Source organism: Dendrobates tinctorius, unplaced genomic scaffold (assembly GCF_039654945.1).
Source record: "Dendrobates tinctorius isolate UK_male_01 unplaced genomic scaffold, ASM3965494v1 ptg000007l, whole genome shotgun sequence".
NCBI lineage: Eukaryota > Metazoa > Chordata > Amphibia > Anura > Dendrobatidae > Dendrobates > Dendrobates tinctorius.
Genome location: NW_027361675.1, coordinates 237,309 through 260,000, shown reverse-complemented (window position 1 = coordinate 260,000; position 22,692 = coordinate 237,309). Strand labels below are relative to the sequence as shown.

The window sequence follows — 22,692 nt, the reverse complement described above, 5'->3', positions numbered from 1 at the left end:
TTGGCACAGCGGAGGGGGTACCATCTTTATGAGTGAACAGTGTACGCCATGAAATGCAGTTATCTCAGTCAGCCGGCATAAAAAGTGAACGTAGTGATCGCAGTCAGTCACCACACACAGTGACTGCCGTGAATTCAGTCAGCCTGCATCAACGGTGACTGTAGTTATAACTCAGTCACCCTGCACAAATGGTGGACACAGTGATCACAGTCAGCCTGCACAAATGGTGGACACAGTGATCACAGTCAGCCTGCACAAATGTGAACACAGTGATCACGGTCAGCCTGCACAAATGTGAACACAGTGATCACGGTCAGCCTGCACAGTGAATGAAGTCATCACAGCCAGCCTTCACAGTGACTGCAGTGATCACAGCCTGCACAAACGGTCACTGTAGTTATCGCAGTAAGCCTGTACAAATGGTGACTGCAGTGATCACAGTTAGCCTGAACAAGTAGTGAACAACGTGATCACAGTCAGCTTGCACAAACGGTGAATGCAGTGATCGCAGTCAGCCAGCACCAAAAATGAAGGCTGAGAACGCAGTAAACTGGCACAAACAGTGAAGGCAGAGAACGCAGCTAGCCAGCACAAAAAGTGAATGCAGTCAGCCAATGCAAACTGAATGCTGTCAAAGCAGTCAGCCACCACAACAAAATGTAAACGTAGTTGTGGCGCCCCCAGGAGTATGGTCGCCACAGTGGCATTGCCTTCCTCCTAGGGAGAGTGATGTCATGCCTTGAAGCAATGAAGTGTCTCTCTGGCAGTTTACCATAACATGCAACACAGTTCCCAATCCGGGCCAGCAGAGGGAGCTCTGAACCAATACTAAGGGGAAGAGCTTCTCTCTGGGGGCCAGGAGGGGAAATTAGTCAGTTAGTGTGAGGAGGGCATCCTGTGCAGACGTGGAGGAGAAGAGCTTGGGAGACTGAGGAAAGTGGAGAGCTCAGTCCCAGTGATAGCGCATGATCTGGAGCCTGGACTCCAAGGGTGTATGGATACTAACGGTCCTGCACCAGAAACCAGAGGAATAGGAAGCTGTAAATGCCCTATTCCCACATAATCCTCGGAGGCACAACAGCGACGGGTGAGCCAAGAGAGATAGAAGGCTATGGCTGTCTGCCATGCAAGTGGAGTGTGGATAACATCAGAAAGGAGGAACTCCAGTGTAACTCAGTACTGGGAGTACTTCATAGAGAGCGCTAGCAAGGAGACTGCACAACTCATCTGCCAGAGTGACTCCTGATTTGCTTCCAGGCTAACCAGCTCCTGTGCCATCTGTACTCTGGACCCTGGACTGCATTTGCCAAGTAAAGGTAAAGAAACTGCAACCTATTGTGTCCTTACCTTCTTGCTGCAACCTCCCCGACACTGCTACATCTCTGTGCCTGACACTGCACCTTCCTTTCCAACACCCACCTACACTGCCCTGGGACTACAGCCCTGCCTGTGGAGGGCTATAACATCATTGCTGCACTACACCATCTGTCCCAGAGGATCTGTCTGCAGCGTCGGCTTAACATTTGCCGAACACCACAGGTGGCGTCACGAATCATCTATTCATAAACTTTATTCCATCACTTCACTCCCTTACATGGACGCCCAGGGCCACGGACCGGGTCACCGCTACTGTGACACTTCCCAGTGAAATACCGGCCCGGTACCAAGTACCCCACTGCCTGGCGGGCGATCCATAGTAAGCCAGCACAGTGAACACCGTGAATTCAGTCAGACAGCACAAAGAGTGAGAGCAGTGAAAGCAGTTAACCAGCACAAACAGTGAAAGCAGTCAGCCAGCACAAAAAGTGAACACAAAGAATGCAGTCAGCCAGCATTTTTGTGTGGATCTATTTTTGAATCAGCAGGACTTAGCATAATGAGCAGTCTATCTGGGACTCTGAGGTATGATACAGCTCTCTACTATCCATTGATAGATCGCTTAGCCGTTCTACCCAGGGAGAACTTTATTAGCCCTACTATCCAGGAACAGTTCTCTTAGCCCTACTACCCAGGGAAAGCTCTCTTAGCCCTATTACCCAGGGCTAGCACTCAGCCCTACTACTCATGGACAGCGCTTTTAGCCCCACTACCCAGGGATAGTGCTCTTTGCCCTATTGCCCAGGGACAGCTGTCTTATAGCCCTACTACCGAGAGATAGCTGTCTTATATCCCAGTTACAGGTGGCCAGTTTAAGTCAACCATAATGCTGTTGTGGCCCTCAGTTAAAATTAGATTTATACCCCTGCTCTAGGCTAACTGCATAAGGAGTTGGGCATATTGCCCACTATCCACCTTAAAGAACAAGGGTTATTGTAATGCGTAATCTGAATTGTGCAATGTGTTAATGGCATTACTAATATATGTTGTCTGACAGCAGGAAAAGCAGGAGTTAATATTCGGGACTAGCCCATAGTGGGAGAAGCTAAGCTGAAGGGAGAAAAGACAGTCCCTGTCAAGAAGGCCAAAAGGGCTTTGCAGTGCATAGACAGGAGACCTAAGGTCTGGTCTGAGCAGTGCCACATTTCCTGATTTTCACTAGCAGAGAGATGAGACAGGGAGAAGAAAATAGCATGATGTGGAAATGAGAAAGAGTGACAGAGACAGAGTGATTTACCGGAGAGGCATTCTGGGAGAGGAGGTCTATCAGTAAGGCCCAGAATGTATAACTTCCAAAGGGACAGGCCTACAGGATGGAGCATACAAGACAAAAAGAGTGCCCCAGAGTGTCTGTAGAGGAGAAGATAAGTACCTGTCATTCTGACATCATAGTTCCCCTAAGGAGAAAAAAGAATACAGAACAGCGGGTTGAATAAAGGACTCTTGCTAGCTGAACTGTATTGTCAAGCTGGGCTGTGGTGAAATCGTGAGGAATATTGAAGGCAGAGGACAATTAAAGAGAGAGAAGAGAAAGGGATTGAATTTGTGTGAGGAAAATGAATAAAATTATACACATTATCAAGGAAACATTTGAAAACATAGGTACCTGCTATTTAATACATATACCCCCGCCCCCCCCATGTTAATGTTCAGTAAAAAGTTTATTTTGAATTAATGGTCTCCCTCTTTGAACTGTCAAACATCTAGTCCTGGCCACCCAGCAATATCGACTACATGCGGGCCTCACAGCACAAGTCTACACACACTCCACCAGGATCTCACCTTTATGTAACATAAGAGACAAGTACCTCACCCACGGTTACCGCCCCGTGCCACATTATACTTGTCATAGTCGGCAGGATTGAGTCATGCAGCTAGAAAAGCAGAGTGATGTGGGGAAGGGTCGAGTTATGTGAAGGATGGTGACCATTACGTTCTCCAAGATGGCGCTGCACATGAACTTTGTAATAGTGATTAGTGGTGCAGAACGACAAGAAGGTCCTGCCCATCATTGGCGTAGAAAGAACAAAAGGGTGAGAAGAGATGTCTAGCCCTCCAGAGGCTACGCCTACTGGAGGGAGTGTCAGAACTGGAAGTGCCAGCGTTCAGTGAGGAGTGGCCACTGCAGTAAAGTGGAAGGAAAAGGCCCACCCAGTAAGATGTGATTCAAGAAAAAGCGCGAAAGGTGAGTTGATGTTAACCTCACCTGGAAAAAAAGAAAAGAGAGGAGTGAATACAGGCCCAGCTGGGTTCATCCTAGAATTGAGGACCTGGTATGGCATATGACTTTGGGGATGGTCCTATGTGTCAACCGTGGTGGCCATCTCCAGGGTGAAAATAAAATCAGAGACAGTCTGCAGCAATGCCACGATGGATAGATGTGCCCATCCTGAGGATCATGATTCCCAAATGTCTAGGGGCTCGTACAGAAAAGGAAGCTGGGGCAGCGGTCTCAAGTCTCAGTGGCTCTATGGAGGAGTTGGAAGTTGCAAGTGAAGTATCAGTGGCACTGCCCACAGTATGTGCACACACTGCGGATTCTGCTGTGGATCTGCTGCGGATTTGGCCTCTGCAGATCCGCAGCAGTTCTGCAGACAGTGCACAGTACAATGTAAGTCTATGTGACTTACCATCCGCTTTGCACGTGCTGCAGTTTTTCAACTGCGGAAAAGCTGCGGTTTTGAATCCGCAGAAAGAATTGCCACCTATTCCATTGTCCAGGTGGCAAACCGCAGGGGAAACCCGCAGGCTCATCCGCAGGTAAAACCGTAGGTCATTTTACCTGCGGTTTGACCTGCGGATCCGCAGATACAAATCCACGGGTGAATCCGCAGTGTGTGCACATAGCCTAATTGTGAATCCCACTGTGGTATGCATGGCCTCGGGCACACCACCCTTGTCTGTGTATGTGCAGGAGGCAAGAGCAAAACGAAAAACCTGGGTCTGAGCTGGGAAGAGAAAAAAAGATCCAGAAAAAGATGGAGTCAGAAGCAGAAACAGGCTAAGTTGTGCTCCTTGCACCTGATCACCGGGAAAGTTCCAGATTCCTGAGGGCCAAAGTTTCAGCAGGTGAGTTATATGAATTCAGAATAGGTCACCCATAGAACTGTATGGACCCTACTTTATCTTTGTATACCTACAATTTATATAGTTTTGTGGTGTTTTTTCTGTGAAAAAATGGTTACTTTTTATGTTTAGAAGGATGAAAAATGCAAGTCAATAGCCATTGTCAATTTAGCACACCAGGCAATTTTGTAACTTGGATTCAAAATAGCTATCTGCATAAGAAATTAACATTTAAATATGTGGCAGTAAGCAACCAGCAATACTGAAATGCATGGCAGTGCAATAAAGGGAACCTGACATCAGGATTTACCCCTAAGGCCGGAGTCACACTACAGCGAGATACGACTGAGTCTCGCAGGTTAAAACCAAGCTCTGGCACCGGCACTCCGGAGCGGAGCGTGCAGCTCCATGTATTGCTGTGCGGCTGCAAGCTCCGCTCAGGAGTGCCGGCGCCAGAGCTTGGTTTTAACCTGCGAGACTCGGCCGTATCTCGCTGTGTGTGATCCCTGCCTAAAATGTATTAAAAGCTCTTTATCATTTATCAGGCTCCTTAAACCTTCTTTAATGATGCCTGTATTAGTCCTAAATGCTAATGTGTGTGTTTAAAAACTAGATTTAATTGTCCCTGTTCTCCATGCCTGCGGTCACTGGGCTAATCCAGGACTGCTGTCAACGCCTCTGCACGGTGGCAGCATGCCCACAGCAGTGTAACTGCTCTTTAACTCTCTGCCACAGAACACAAAATTGATATTTTTGCATTATATTCTAATCTAAATATGACCGATGAACCGTGATGAAGATGTTTCACGATCCGTATTACTTGGTATCTGTAATACCCAGTTGCTATATATTTCCTTTGGACTTGAAATGTCTACAGTACAGAAAAGAGATTGGTACATAAGTAGAATAATGTGTACTCCTGCTTGACATCTTATTACTGTTCTATTGGCATCAAAATTTGTGCCGAGTGGCATAAACCTACAGAGATAATGATCTACATCACGAGCCAGCCGCAGGCAGCAAATAATATTGTTGGTTAGCAGGGATCACTTGCCTTAGCAATGCTACATACATCACAGCATGTCACCTTCCAGACACCTACAAATAAGCTGCTGGGACTCCTACAGAACATTTGCAAGAGAAAAAGCTGAAATGAAGCAATCAGACGCCGTGCAGATAAAACTGACAAAACAGGTTTAATTTCTGGAAACAGATAATTCAGAGATAGCAAAGGCAGGAAAAACGGAATAACCTCTGCTGTGCTGATATCTCGGATATTATATAACAAGTGCGATATCAAAGAGGTACAATACATCTCGACATGCAGACTTTGACAAACGCTCTGCATGATATTACCATGCTATAGCTAAAGGCCTAAAACTTTGCGTTCCTATCATTGGGTGCATTGAAACATTTATAAGCAAAGTATTTGGAGCAGATCCCTAACCATTGCCGAGTATCTGAACACCATGGCCAAATCAGAGTAGCTTGTTAGCGCCCCACTAGTAGCCCTACAGTTATGCCTTTCCCCACTCCAGTTCTCCATACCCAAATTACTCTCTGTCCTAAAATAAGCGATCCAGATAACAGAGACGTGATATAAACCATTGCAAAATGTAGTTCCTAACATATAACACGTCTTATGTCTGAACAACTGTCCTCAACACATCTGCACACAGTGATGTACTAACCCTTTAGTCAACCTGAGCCCGAGGGCCCATATCGGTAGGTGATGTACAGATTGATGCAATGTTTTGCGGTGATAATTATAAAACTCCTCCAGGCTCTCTGCCTTCATAAGAAACGTCAAATACCGCTACACTTGATCAAGAAATGTGACTGGCAGCAAACCAAAACACTGAGATCTAATGTCAGCGGGCTTCCCTTTTTCCTTAATCGTAAGCTGTAGTAGCGCTTCCTGCTGGCAAGTAAAAAGTCCCTCAGATGCCGTCTGCCTCTGAAGTAATGAAAGCCAATTACAGGTAGTACAGTATAAGGAGTCAGCAGGACTTCCAGTCTTAGTGAATCCGAATCTCTATCAAAAGCATTGCCTTTGATGGACGAGTCCAGCTGGCCATGGATCATCATTTACCAGCAGTACATTGAATGGTCTTATATACCTGCCCAGTATGTTACACTGCAGGAAAGACTATAAAATGCAGATACCATCTAAACCTATTATTGTAGTGGAGCCATTTCTCTTCACTAACAGACAACTGGTTCATAGCCGTTGAATTTTTTATCAATTTGCCAAACTCCACAAATTTGAGTTTGCAGTTTGCTTGGTGCGAATCATGTAAAATAGTTGACACCATTTTAGAAATTGCAGAACATCACATCAGTGAAGGATCACAAGATCTTGAGCAGGCTTCTCCATAATGCCTTGCAGTTATCACACCTCATGGTATAGCACGGTTAATCAAAAGGCACTTCCTGTATAAAACCAGAAGCAGGAAATGCAGCAGCCAATATAATATGAAGCTGGATTGTGAGAAGACTTCACAGCTGATAGTGTAGCAATAGAAATAGATAACCATAGAAAACAATAAAACAGTGAAGAAACTGTTGTTCACACTTAGTGGCAGCACTGCATTTGTTTTCTGCAATTTTCAAAAACAAGGGCAAAAACCTTGAGGTTCTACCTCGATTGCGATAAAATCTAATATATAAAGCTCAATGTGCGTGTGTGTGTATGTTTGTATGTATGTATGTGTGTATGTCTGGGATTGGCATGTGCACCGTTGCAGCTACAGCCACAAAATTTTGCAGTCACACGTCAACCCCGAGAGCGTCATAGGCTATGTTGTGAGGTGAAATTTTAACCCCGCACGTTCCAATTCACCAAACAATTTTGCCCCTATCTACATAATGGGGAAAAAGTGAAAGGAAAAGTGTTGGAGGCAAATTGACAGCTGCAGATGTGAACAAGGGGGACTTAAAGAATGAGAGTGATGGCACCAAAGAATATATACCGTACACTTGCTAAGGTGGGGCCCTGACATGGGATACTCACCACACACGGGGATATGAACACACACACAAAATGTACCACACACTACGACGTGTTTCAACACATATACCACCCTCAGCACACATTTCACCACACATACACCAACCTCGCCACATAAAAATCGAAACAAAAAAGTCACCACTCAAAACTCGCCATGCGCAAAATTCGCCACATGCAAAACTCACCACATGCAAAACTAGACTCATGCAAAACTCGCCACACGTGCAAAACTCACCTCATGGAAAACTCGCCACACGCAAAACTTGCACACGCGGAAACTTTGCCACATGCACAAAAGTTGCAACACATGCAAAAGTTGCCTCACACAAAACTTGCACATACTCAAAACGCACCACACGCACAAAACTCGCCATGCGCAAAACTTGCTACACTAACCTGTCACATGCAACTCGACACACAAAAAGTTGCTACACGCATGTTGCCACACAAAACTCATCTCACAAAAGTCGCTACATGCATGTCGCCACACGCAACTCAACACACACAACTTGACAAAGGAAACTCACCCTAAAACACACACAAGTCTGGTATTATCCTTCAAAAATAAAAATCTGATTAATAAGCAGACAAACTACAAGAGCAACAAATGTACCATATAGGAAATACGGCAGCTGCCAGTCACATAACCTGTCTATTATGTGTATGTGTGAGCTAATATATACTGCCAGGGGGGAGGGCTTCCTGTTGGCTGGGGATTTATCAGGCTGCCAATAGCAACCAAACACAGCTCAGCTTCTATTTTGCTACAGTTAATTAATCTGAGCTCTGATTGGTTAATATAGGCAACAAAGGACATTCTCAGTATAACAAAGCTTGTGTGAGGTAATAGCATGTCAGTTAGGGTGTGTTGGTGGAAAGGCTGATGTCAGTCACATTGCCTCTATGTGAGAGGATATAGAAACTGCCAGTTACAGACTATTTTTACAACAATAATACCTCATAAGAAAAGGAATTCCATGGCACGAATGTCAGCTGATGCAAAAAGAAAAGCTGCATTACGGGCCAATGAAAAATGTGAAGACCGAGAAACAAGGTTGACACATGAGAATAGCAGCTGCTTCCTCAAGAGCCAATGAACTTTCTGAGCAGATGGAAGTGAGGCTTGCAGACAATAGAAGAAGATCTGCTTCCTCAAGGGCCAATGAACTTTCTGAGGAGAGGGAAGCGAGGCTTGCAGACATGAAAACAAGAGCTGCTTCCTCAAGGGCCAATGAATTTTCAGAGGAGAGGGAGGCGAGGCTTTCAGACATGAAAACAAGAGCTGCTTCCTCAAGGGCCAATGAATTTTCAGAGGAGAGGGAGGCGAGGCTTTCAGACATGAAAACAAGAGCTGCTTCCTCAAGGGCCAATGAATTTTCAGAGGAGAGGGAGGCGAGGCTTTCAGACATGAAAACAAGAGCTGCTTCCTCATGACCCAATGAACTTTCTGAGGAGAGGCAAGCGAGGCTTGCAGACATGAAAACAAGGGCTGCTTCCTCAAGGGCCAATGAACTTTCTGAGGAGAGGGAAGCGAGACTTGCAGACATGAAAAGAAGAGCTGCTTCCTCAAGGGCCAATGAACTTTCTGAGGAGAGGGAAGCGTGGCTTGCAGACATGAAAAGAAGAGCTGCTTCCTCAAGAGCCAATGAACTTTCTGAGGAGAGGGAAGCGAGGCTTGAGACATGAAAACAAGAGCTGCTTCCTCAAGGGCCAATGAACTTTCTGAGGAGAGGGAAGCAAGACTTGCAGACATGAAAAGAAGAGCTGCTTCCTCAAGAGCCAATGAACTTTCTGAGGAGAGGGAAGCGAGGCTTGCAGACGTGAGAACAAGAACTGCTTCCTCAAGAGCCAATGAACTTTCTGAGGAGAGGGAAGCGAGGCTTGCAGACATGAAAAGAAGAGCTGCTTCCTCAAGAGCCAATGAACTTTTTTAAGGAGAGGGAAAAGAGGCTTGCAGACAAGAAAAGAAGAGCTGCTTCCTCAAGAGCCAATGAACTTTCTGAGGAGAGGGAAGCGAGGTTTGCAGACATGAAAACAAGAGCTGCTTCCTCAAGGGCCAATGAACTTTCTGAGGAGAGGGAAGCGAGGCTTGCAGACATGAAAACAAGAGCTGTTTCCTCAAGGGCCAATGAACTTTCTGAGCAGAGGGAAGCGAGGCTTGCAGACATGAAAACAAGAGCTGCTTCCTCAAGGGCCAATGAACTTTCTGAGGAGAGGGAAGCGAGGCTTGCAGACATGAAAACAAGAGCTGCTTCCTCAAGGGCTAATGAATTTTCAGAGGAGAGGGAGGCGAGGCTTTCAAACATGAAAACAAGAGCTGCTTCCTCAAGGGCCAATGAATTTTCAGAGGAGAGGGAGGCGAGGCTTTCAGACATGAAAACAAGAGCTGCTTCCTCATGACCCAATGAACTTTCTGAGGAGAGGCAAGCGAGGCTTGCAGACATGAAAAGAAGAGCTGCTTCCTCAAGAGCCAATGAACTTTCTGAGGAGAGGGAAGCGAGGCTTGCAGACATGAAAACAAGAGCTGCTTCCTCAAGGGCCAATGAACTTTCTGAGGAGAGGGAAGCGAGGCTTGCAGACATGAAAAGAAGAGCTGCTTCCTCAAGGGCCAATGAACTTTCTGAGGAGAGGGAAGCGAGGCTTGCAGACATGAAAAGAAGAGCTGCTTCCTCAAGAGCCAATGAACTTTCTGAGGAGAGGGAAGCGAGGCTTGCAGACATGAGAACAAGAACTGCTTCCTCAAGAGCCAATGAACTTTCTGAGGAGAGGGAAGCGAGGCTTGCAGACATGAAAAGAAGAGCTGCTTCCTCAAGAGCCAATGAACTTTTTGAGGAGAGGGAAAAGAGGCTTGCAGACAAGAAAAGAAGAGCTGCTTCCTCAAGAGCCAATGAACTTTCTGAGGAGAGGGAAGCGAGGCTTACAGACATGAAAAGAAGAGCTGCTTCCTCAAGGGCCAATGAACTTTCTGAGGAGAGGGAAGTGAGGCTTGCAGACATGGAAACAAGAGCTGCTTCCTCAAGGGCCAATGAACTTTCTGAGGAGAGGGAAGCGAGGCTTGCAGACATGAAAACAAGAGCTGCTTCCTCAAGGGCCAATGAACTTTCTGAGGAGAGGGAAGCGAGGCTTGCAGACATGAAAAGAAGAGCTGCTTTCTCAAGAGCCAATGTTGTGAAATGCTTCTATTAGCTTAGTTTTTGCCTTTTAATAATTACATTTCTATCTACTTGTTTTGTGTTTTTTGTGTGCAGAATAAATTTTTGTTAACACATTTTATTTTGTTAACAGCAGTGATTAACCCGGGCGAAGTCAGGTAGTACAGCTAGTATACAATATAGTTACAACATGTGAATACTTTGGATTCCCTGTGATACACATTGTTTCCTGAGAAAATTTGGCAAATCTGTCATATTAGAATTTTAAGTGAAGATGGCTTTAAGGTGCAATGATACACTGCGCTGCTGTAGGTATAATTCAAGGAACTTTATCGGTGCCTACGCGTTTCCTGAGCTGTCCCAGCTCACTTCATCAGGGCATCCGATGAAGTTATTTTTCATGGACACAGAGCGGTGCATGAAGGTTCAACATGGTGGCACACACATTTCATTATGAGTTTATACACTACACTTGTACTAAAATCCATGCATTATAATAGGTCTCCATGAGCGGTTTAATTAGGGCTTAATTATAACCAGGAATTAATATATCAGTGTAATAATCACATACTAAGATTTTTTGAGTCAGTCAAAAATGAAAAAAAAAAAAGTTTTTCAAGCAGAAACCTCTTCAGGAAACATTGTCTCTATATGCCAATTTCTAGGTGTTTTCTTGGCCTTAATAATTTTTCTTGGCGCTTTGCTAAAATTTCCCGAAACATTTTGTTAATATTTTCCCTCAAGCTTTTTATTGTTTCTTTTGAGCATTTTAAGTGCTTATTGTTGGCAATTTTCTCGTGTTTATTTTATATATCCAGTAGGCAATGAATACAATGCTGGAATTTTGGGCATTTTTTTAGGCTTAATTGCTGCAAAAAACGCTTATAAAATGCTTTAGCTGTTGTAATCTTCCTATTGACTCTTTTTGTGAAATATTTACTGCTTCCATAGCAGAAAAAACAGAAGAATTGACAGTTGCTTCTTTTAAAAGCATGACGCTTTTGAAAATCTGAAGCAAATTAAAAACTATGAAGAAACCGAACAGATTAAAAGCAAGTCACTTTTCAATAGAAATTAATAGAAAGCGTCTTTACATTACTTTTTGAGTGATTTTTCAAGCTCTTTTTCTGAAAATTGTTACTACTCTATATTTTTGGGATTTATTTTTATGCATCCGTGCCACTTTTAGCAACAGCACGCTTCATAGGCCGGTAATGATCTATGTAGTTTACATATTATGGTTTGCATATTGTATGACATTATAAACAAAATCATTATATCATATTATTATTATTATAATTAGTATTATTAATTTTTGATTGAGTGCCCGGTTTCCTGAGGTTTATAAAGTTTATCATTTAAATTATACTGAAGATATTGGTCACCATTAATATGTTGAACGACAGCAACCAACGTCTGATCTTTTTTTATGATCCTTCATATTGCTATGATACCGTTTTTCATTGACACACTAATAAACACTATTCAGTTTCTAAATATTTGTCAGTATGGACATTATTTCTTACTACTGTGATTTAGAGTCCCATTCCCAAATGTCCAAGACTGTGTATGTATAACTCATCCATATTACTTAGCGTTCATTGAATTAATCCAATGATAATATCTTCTCAGTTCATTACAAAAAGAGATGAGCGAATATCCTCGGCTCCTTCCTTATTCGGCAAGCTATAGCACTTACCAAACAAGCTGCATCGGGAACCCGGATACCTGGAATCTCGGCTGTGTGAGTGTCACAACACATGCACGGAGAGCCTGTGTGTTGAGACTGTCACACAGCCGCGACACATGCAGCTGCGGCGCCGAACAGCTGATTATCGGGAGCGCTCCTGGTATCCGGGTTCCCGATGCAGCTTCTTCGGTAAGAGCTATAGCTTGCAGAATAAGGAGGGAGCCGACGATGTTCGCTCATCTCTAATTACAAGTACTTCTACTACTTGCCGAGGAATACTATGCAACCATTAGCTGTACATTGTTTCTACATACCCGTGTTGTTTCCATTTCCATCTTCTCCAGTGCTGAGTCCTTCACTTAGTAAAGTTGGACACTGTTTATCTGTAAAATAACATTTCAAATATATGATTATTTCCTATATTGGACAGGTAATTTATTGTCCATTGAAATGTAAGAAAAATCCTCTTGGAAATCTATGTGTTTATGTATCAGGACATAACTAAAATTATCTGGTTGTTAGACGCATTTAAAATTAGATAAATACAAACTCAGAAAAACAACAACGCATGACAAATACTCCAGGTTAGTGTGTAATTATTCATTTTTCAAAAATTAGACCTTAATGCAGAAGCAGTGTATGAAAATTAAATACACCCCATGGAATCGATAGCTTGTAGAACCACAGTTTAATCACCATCTATAACTTGACGTAATCTTTTTAATGATTTTATTAGTCTCTCACATCATTCTAGACGAAGGATGTACTCCAAATTGATTGTTTATTCTATGAGCAACCTGTAGTCAAAAATTGCTACCATGGCCTGCAGCATCTCTGGACTTGTCTCCCATCCAGCACAGTTTGGACGTCATTGGTTGGTAATTGTAAAGGGAGCTGTCAGCAAAGAATGGTTTGTGTGTCCAAGTACATTCAGAGTGGTATATCGTTCCTCTGACATCTGTAGCGGGGATGAAGAGACAGGGGGTACCTGCATGCCGGGTCTGGAACTTGAGAGGCTGAATCCACTGTTCCCAGGAGGAAGCTTGAAGGAGGCGGACCTTCCCCTACAGCCTGGGGGAAGCCTGAGTGAGCCGGATCTTCCTCCTGACCTGGGGGGGGAGAGCCACAAAAGAGCACACAGCAGCAGAGGAAAAAAAGGAAAAAGCATGTAAAGCAAGTCAGTGTGGCGCCAGCGCAGAGCAGTGAGCACCAGAGAGTGTCAGAGCTCAGGCAGGCTGTGCTGCAGCAGACCTGAAGAATGGGGACTGCTGCATTGAGGGGAGTAGTGTGCCCAGCAGCAATCCAGAGAGACACTGCTGCAGAGCAGAGCCATGCAGAGCAGAGCCATGCGGAGCAGAGCCGTGCAGAGCAGAGCAATGCAGAGCAGTGCACACAGAGCAGAGCCGAGCTGGGTGTTACAGCAACCACAGAGAGGAGTGCTCTAGCTGGGAGCACCAGTGCCATGCAGACCAGCATCACCCACCGCCAACAGCGGGGACCAGGGAGAGTGGGTCGTGCAGTGTGTGTCCAGTGACTGCCAGAGAACCGGGTGCCGTACACTACGTGACCGTGAGTACTGCACACGTGCTGCCCAAGAAAGACCGCATATGAGACTGACACTTGCACCCTGATGTTAGCAGCTGTAACGTTGTTGGGTTTGTACCTTGTTTCTCCGGTGTTACTCTGCATGTCTCTGCTTTAACCCTTTGCTCCTCTCCCCCTAACTAACAGGGATACTGTTGTCTGTTACCTGTATGAATGCTGCTCAGTTCCCTGCTCCGCTGTGTAGCTGCACATGTGTTGTGATGTCTTTGCTCCGCTGCATGACCATCTGCATGTGCGGTCCCTGGCTGCCACTGTGGAAGCTATCTGCGGGTTGCAAAGTCCTCTGCAGATGGTGCATGACTTTCCAAGTGTGTCCAGGCTTGCAGCCACTGCCAGGTGCCCTAGGCCTCAGTTCCTGTGCTGTAATGATTTCTGTTTGTGCTTAGGGTGCACGCGACCACACCTTCCCTGATTTCATTAGGGTTAGTGTGCGCACCTGAGTTGCTTTCCCCAGCCTATTGCTGATGGTCAGTTCCTATATAAAGTTACTCTTTCCTGATGGGCATTGCCAGAGCTTCACGTTTAGTTTCTGAGTCTTGCCATGTGTGTTTGGTGTTCAGCTCCTGTTCTGCCTGCATTCAGTTCTAGGAAAGCAGATGCCTGTTGTTCCACCTGCTCTGAGGCCTGAGTGCCCAGATCCGTTTCTGTTTGTGTCTTGTTTTTCCAACTGCTCTGGGGGCTGCATATCTTGGCCCGTTTCTGTTGTGCTTTGTTTTCCCGCCTCCCTGAGGGCTGCATTCTCAGGTCTGAACCATTGATCCCGTATTCGTTCCTGTATCTGACCCTGTCTGAACTGTGTCCTCTGTGTTGTGTTCATGAAGTCCCTCTGTGTCTGGAACCCTATACCCAGTGACTGTGAACTAACCTGGGTTCGTCTTTTAAAGATGGAGTCTGGTGTTTTTGCTGAGCATTTACTATGCTGTGCTCAGCCTGCTATGTGGTGCCAACTCCGTCCGGCCCTTGTCCAACCCGGCGGTGCTGGCACCATCCCGCTTGAGTTCCTTCCTAGGTCCAGCACCCGGAGGCTGACGACCGTAGTTAGGAACCTGACAACCACTGCCTGTTGCCTGGAGATCATGTCCGATGTCTGGAGTCTGGTGACCACTGTCTGGTACCCAGAGCCCAGCCACTGCTGCCTGGTCCTGTGCCATCTGTGTCTCAGCCGATGACCTGAGCTGCCACACCAGTGTGCCTGGTCCTGTGCTGTACGTGTTTCAGCCAATGTTTTTAGCTGCCATGCAGGTGTTCCTGGACCTGCGCTGTCCGTGTCTCTGTCAATGATCTGAACTGCCACCCTGTTGATGCTTGCGACCTGACTTCACCAGTGAAGAATAGTTGTGGAGCCACGTTTGGCTCAGACAGTACCGTGGCCCACACTCCTCCGGCCACAGTAGTATATGGACTAGGGGCAGCGGAAGGTGCCGGAGACCGACCGCTGTCACCAGAAGACGGGTTTTGTTGCACGCAGGACCTTCTCGGAAGATACAGCGTGCCAACCGTTGCCGGTACTATTGAGTTTGCAGAAGGAGCTGCAGTTTAAGGACTTCCTGAAACACGTGCTATTGAACTGCCGTTATCTGAAACTTAGCTCTCCACTTCACCATATCTTTTGCCTTTATTCTGTTTAATCCCCTGTTTAACCCTTTACCGCCTTATGAGGAGTATTCCGTTAATAAACCTGTTTAACCCTTGCTCTGCCTCCCCGTTCGTCACTGCATCCCGCGTTCCGGCTTGAACCTTACACTACCATTAATAACCTAATGCATGGCGCTGATACTCGCTACTGAATAAAGTTCTGAGAATTTTGTTTCTATATTTTAAAATTTTTATATCTCTAACATGTCTATCAATCCTGTAAAGTCAATAATGCCACAACTTTTCTTTTATGGTGCTGCAAATTCAATGTTGAAGATTTTATTAATTCAAAACCTAGCTAAACATTTATGTATGTAACATTTTCTATCAAGTCTAGAATTTAAAAACTAATTTGCCACATAATGAATATAACTAGATGTCCACTAAATGCCCATATCTTCCTAAACTCACTACATTAAACTTATTCATTACTTACATGGTGACCTGCAAATAGCCTCGTCAAAAAGGAAGATAACTTGAACTCTAGTGCCACCTATTGTGAAAAGCAGGAGGCCTCTGACATGTTGTCTAAGGGGTCTCAAAAAACAAATCATAATAACACATAGGTACAGTATGCCCAAAATGTCATAGTGCTACTTAAATGCTTCCTTAAAATAAATCGTGTTACATAAACACCCCACAAAAAATTATAATACTACATACAGTGGCACCAAATATCAGACTTCATTTATATGGCACTTAGACCAAACCCTTATTTCCACGTATTTAATTTTAGTACACAACTACTTCAAACTAGTTACTGTTCCAATTTCAGCTTGAACCTACCCTAGTTACATGCTTATCATACACATGAGTTACACTGAGGAGCCAAAAGAAAACCATGCTGCACCCGCAGCAAAGAGTCCATTGTTGCCATCTTCACATTTTCTGCTGAACAAGGCATGAAAACCACAGACATTATGATGACATCATTGTCGCTCCACCTGCAATTTGCTGCAATGTGGCACAAGACGCCAAAAGGTGAGGAAAGGAACCTATGGATCCTATGCATTGCCGGTACCTGTAATGGAACTTTTATTGAAGAGCTCATCCAGGTTATCAACCCTCTTCTCTGATCTTCAAACTTGCTGTCTCGAAACCAGGTTTGGGAAAACCAGGGAGTATCAAATTTATTATGGGTTATGGATATTACAGACCTATTAAAATACGTAAAGATCCCTTTTTTTAAAACTTACGTATATTATGTCGATGAGGTTTTGGTATTTCTTCTAAATAGAATAGCGCAGCATACAACAAATGAGAAAAGAGATAGAAGGATGCACAAAATATATTGGCTTCAAAGAGTTGTTTTGTTTTTAAAACATTACCAAGCTACAGTACAGAAAGGAGCACAGAGATAGAATATAAACATAACTAAGTTCACTTAGCCAAAATTACAGTGACAAATCCATTATACTAAGAAATAGTGGTACTTTACCTGATTGAGGTAGAATTCCTCCATTGCTGTACAAAACGCAGCTGGTCAAGTAAATTGCAGATGTCCAGAAAAACCACATGTTTGCGGCTGATGTTTCTGGTTAACCCTACCAGATCTAAAATAAATGCAGAGATTTACCATATTACATTTATTCTTCTAAATATTTTACTGAATTTTACATCATAAAGGAAAAAAATATTATATAGTGAAGGAGATATGTAAAATTAAAATGTATTATAGAAACTAATACATACTAACAGAGAAACAAATTGAAATGATTGTGGGCAGTGATCGTAAAGTTTGGTTTGGATTATATAGATTGCATAGAATAGAGAATAAGTGTTTGAAGTACAGCGGCATGTTAAAGTTTAGGCACCCCTGATTAAAATTATTGTATTTTAGGGAAAAAAAATATTTTCATCTTTTACATTTTAAAAATTACAAAAAGGAAAATGGACCTATGCAGATTTTTGGACACCCTGCATGGTTATTACATAGTAGCAGCGTCGGACTGGCCCACCGGAGAACCGGTGGATTCTCCGGTGGGCCCTGGCATCTGGTGGGCCCTGGCACCTGCAGGCATACAGGGCCAGCAGTTGCCTAGGGCCCCCGCTGCTCCAGGGGCCCCCAGCCAGTGGTGTGTCGCACACCATGCAGCTGCTATGGGGGCCCCTGCCAGCGGAGCAGCAGCGGGTGTCAGGAGGCAGGAGCCCCTGTCCCCGCTACTAAAGAGAAATGAATATTCACTGCGAAGCAGTGAATATCATTTCAGGTCTCCACCCCCAGAGGCCCCGTCCCCAGCCCAGTAAGCCGCTCTGCATCAGGGCCGGCGCCGCCCTCAGTCCTCTCTGCTCCTGACTCACAGCCAGTGCGCGATGACGTCACTACATCGCGCACCCGCTGTGTGTCTGGCAGAGGGGGCAGCTCCTGACACTGAAGCCGGGATCAGCGTGGGAGCGAGGAGAGGTATTGTGTTTTGTGTATTGTGTTTTGTTTTGTTTTTTATATCTCTCTCGCTCTCTCTATCTGTCTCTCTCTCTATCTATCTATCTCTATATATCTCTCTCTATCTCTCTTATATCTATCTTTCTATCTCTATCTATTATCTATATCTATCTATATCTATCTCTATCTATTATCTATATCTATCTATTTCTATATCTATCGCTCTATCTTTCTAACTCTACATCTATCTATCTATCTATCTATCTCTATATCTATCTATTATGTCTATCTATCTATCTCTATATCTATCTTACTCTATCTATCTCTATATCTATTATCTATCTAGCTACCATCTATATCTATCTATCTTTATCTATATATATCTCTATCTAATATCTATATCTATCTATCTCTATACCTATCTATCTATCTATCTATCTATCTATCTATCTATCCGTTATCTATCTCTATATCTTTTCTCTGTATCTATCTATCTCTATATCTCTCGCTATCTATCGCTCTATCTCTATATCTATCTCTATATCTATCTTTATATCTATATCTATATATCTATCTCTATCTATCTCTATATCTATTTCTCTCTATATCTATCTCTATATCTCTCTCTATAGCTATCTATATATCTCTATCTATCTCTATATCTATCTCTCTGTATATCTATCTATCGCTCTATTTCTATATCTATCTTTCTATCTCTATATCTATATATCTATCTATCTTTCTCTATCTATTTATCTCTATATCTTTTCTCTGTATCTATCTCTCTCTATATCTATATCTATCTATCTCTATATATATCTATTATCTCTATATCTATATCTATTTCTCTCTATATATCTCTCTATATCTATCTATTTATCTCTATCTCTATATCTATCTCTCTGTATATCTATCTTTCTATCTCTATATCTATCTTTCTCTATCTAATTATCTCTATCTATTATCTATCTCTATCTATCTATCGCTCTATCTCTATATCTATCTTTCTATTTATCTCTATATCTATCTATATCTATCTATTATGTCTATATCTAGCTATCTCTATTATCTATATCTCCCTCTCTCTATATCTTTCTATCTTACTCTATCTCTATATCTATCTGTTATCTCTATATTTATTATCTATCTTTATCTATCTATCTCTATCTATTATCTATATATATCTATCTCTCTATCTATTTATCGATCTCTGTATCTATCTCTCTATATCTATCTCTCTATCTACCGCTCTCTCTATCTCTATCTATCTTTATATCTATATCTATCTATCTCTATATCTATCTATTATCTCTATATCTATCTACCTATCTATCTCTGTATCTATCTCTATATCTCTCTCTCTATAGCTATCTATATATTATCTCTATATCTATCTATATATTATCTCTATATCTATCTATCTCTATATCTATCTGTTATCTCTATATCCATATCTATCTCTATATCTATCTATCTCTATATCTATCTTTCTATCTAACACTATATCTCTATATCTATCTCTATATCTCATTATCTATCTATCTCTATCTCTCTCTCTTTATCTATCTATCTATTGATCTATCCATCTATCTCTATATCTATCTCTAGATCTATCTATTATATCTATCTATTATCTCTATTATCTATATCTATCTATCCATCTATCTAGCTAGCTATCTCTATCTATCTCTATATCTCTCTCTATATCTATCTATCTATCTTTCTAACTCTATATCTATCTATCTCTATACATATCTCTATATCTAGCTATTATCTCTATATCTATCTCTATATCTATCTTTCTATATCTATCTGTCTCTATATCTATCTATCTCTATATCTATTATCTCTATATCTATCTATCGCTATATATATCTCTATATCTATTTTTATTTAAAGCCATCTATCTATATATATTTATCTCTATATCTATCTATATATGTCTATATTATTATTATTATATATGTATATCTCTATCTATTATCTATCTCTATTATCTATCTCTATCTATATATCTATATATCTCTATATCTTTCTATCTATAGCTATCTATCTCTATATCTATCTATCCATTATCTATTTTCTATCTATCTCTATATCTATCTATCTATCTATCTATCTATCTATCTATCTATCTATCTATCTATCTATATTTCTTTCTATATCTATCTTTATATCTATCTCTATCTATCTCTATGAATCTTTCTATCTATATCTATCCATTATCTACTTTCTATCCATTATCTACTATCTATCTCTATATCTATCTATTTCTACATCTATCTTTCTATCTATATCTATCTAACTATATCTATATATCTATATAGCATTATACCCTATGAGGGGGTGCATTATTCCCTATGAGGGGGGCAGTATTATACCCTATGAGGGGGCAGCATTATACCCTATGAGGAGGCAGCATTATACCCTATGAGGAGGCAGCATTATACCCTATGACGGGGTGCATTATTCCCTATGAGGGGGGCAGTATTATACCCTGTGAGGGGGGCAGTATTATACCCTATGAGGGGGTGCATTATTCCCTATGAGGGGGGCAGTATTATACCCTATGAGGGGGGCAGTATTATACCCTATGAGGGGGTGCATTATTCCCTATGAGGGGGGCAGTATTATACCCTATGAGGGGGGCAGTATTATACCCTATGAGGGGGGCAGTATTATACCCTATGAGGGGGTGCATTATACCCTATGAGGGGGTGCATTATACCCTATGAGGGGGTGCATTATACCCTATGAGGGGGGCAGTATTATATTCTATGAGATGGCTGCATTATATTCTATGAGGGGTCTACATTATATTCTATGAGGGGGATGCTTTATATTCTATGAGGGGGCTACCCCAACTCCTGCTACATAATTAAGACATGTACAACCTTATATTATACCCGGATATTAGCGTGTTTTACCGCACAATTGGTGGTCTGGTATTTAACTCTATGCAGCTACATAGTGGGCCCCAAGAATGATTTTCTCTGGTGGGCCCAAGGTGTTCCAGTCTGACGCTGCATAGTAGCACCACTTTTTGAAAGTATCCCAGCTGATTAATGCTTTTTGTAGCCACACAACAGTCTTTCAATATTTGCTTAAGGGAACTTTATCCATTCTTTTTAGGAAAAATCTTCCAGTTCTGTGAGATTCCTGGGTTGTCTTGCATGCACTGCTATTCTGAGGTCTAGCCACAGATTTTCAATGATGTTCAGATCAGAGGACTGCAAGGACCATTGTAAAACCTTCAGCTTGCGCCTCTTGAGGTAGTCTATTGGGGATTTTGGCGTGTGTTTAGGATCATTATCCTTTTTAAAAAGCCATCCTCTTTTCACCTTCAGCTTTCTTACAGATGGTGTTATGTTTGCATCAAGAATTTGTTGAAATTTAATTCATTCTTCCCTTTACCCATGAAATGTTCCCCATGCCATTGGTTGCAACACAGCTCCAAAGCATGATTGATGATTGATCCCCCCATGCTTAGTGGTTGGCGAGATGTTCTTTTCCTGAAATTCTGTGCCCTTTTTTCTCCACACATACCTTTGATCATTGTGGCCAAAGAGTTCTGTTTTAACCTCATCGTTACATAGGACTTGTTTTCAAAATGCATCAGGCTTGTTTAGATTTATTTTGCATACTTCTGATGCTGAATTTTATGGTGAGGATGCAGGAGTGTTTTTCTTCTGATGATTCTTCCAGGTAGGCCAAACTTGTGCAGGTGTCGCTGAACAGTAGAACAATGTTCCACAACTCAAGAGTCTGCTAAATCTTTCTGATTGTCTTTTGCAGTCAAGCAGGGGTTCTGATTTGCCTCTCTAGCAATCCTACGAGCAGCTGTCATTGAAATTTTGCTTGATCTTCCAGACCTTATCTTGACCCCCATTTGTTACTGTTAATGTTTATTTCTTATTTAATTAATTAATGAATTAATTTCGAACTGAGGAAAGGGATACTTGAAACTCTTTGCAATCTTCCTATAAAGTTCGCCTGCTTTGTGGGACTCCACCATTTTCATTTTCAGAGTTCTAGGCAGATGCTTAGCGGAACCCATGGCTGCAGTTTTTTTTGGGCAAGGTTAGAGGAGGATGGGTTTTTATGTAGCTGGGAAATTTGCATCACCTGGCCTTTCCTAACGATGATAGTGAACAAGCCACAACTCTAATAGGCTAGTTAAGGTCTGAAAACTTGGTCAAAATTATCTGAGCAAACAAATATCCAAGGGTGGCCAAACCTTTGCATCAGACCATTTTCCTTTTTTAATTTTTAAAATGTAAAAAATTACTATTTTTTTGCGTAAAATACAAAGGAAATGTTTCCTCTTTAACGTTAGGCCTTTTAGAGATCATTTAAACTTTAACTTGCTTAACTGTTCACAATAGCAGTAAATTTGACCACGGGTGCCCAAATTTTTACATGCCGCTGCATTGATGATCTGGCAAATTATAACATTGTGTATTTTGTGCTATAAATGGGTGAGATCCAATTAGCAAAAATTTGTAATGAGCAGACATGATCACGCCCGCCCGCTCTCTTGCCTTCTTAAAGGGGCGGCGTGCATTATTCAAAAAATGCAATCAACCAATGGCAGCACACTGGCTGCTATTTCTGGCCTCTCCTCCATAGGGAAAGCGCCAGAGCAACGAGTATCTATCATTGCTACATCCGGTTCTCATGCTAACCTGTCTGCGCTGCATCTGCAGTCTCTGTGCACTGTCTAATGCTCTCTGTTTTCACAGCATATCAGTATCCTGTGTTACCTGGTTATATC

The 22,692-nt window shown here is 42.5% G+C and overlaps 1 protein-coding gene across 1 annotated transcript in view; it reads right to left on the bottom strand.

The window, feature by feature from the left end:
• The window catches only part of COL16A1 (collagen type XVI alpha 1 chain), a 375,234-nt gene that overhangs the window by 334,923 nt on the left and 17,619 nt on the right, over nucleotides 1-22,692 (bottom strand). The window contains exons 2-3 of the mRNA XM_073571772.1: nucleotides 16,974-17,088; nucleotides 12,610-12,678 (exon numbers count right to left, since the gene is read on the bottom strand). Coding sequence (XP_073427873.1) covers nucleotides 12,610-12,678; nucleotides 16,974-17,052 — 148 coding nt within the window. The 5' untranslated portion in view covers nucleotides 17,053-17,088. The remainder of the gene's footprint in view (nucleotides 1-12,609; nucleotides 12,679-16,973; nucleotides 17,089-22,692) is intronic.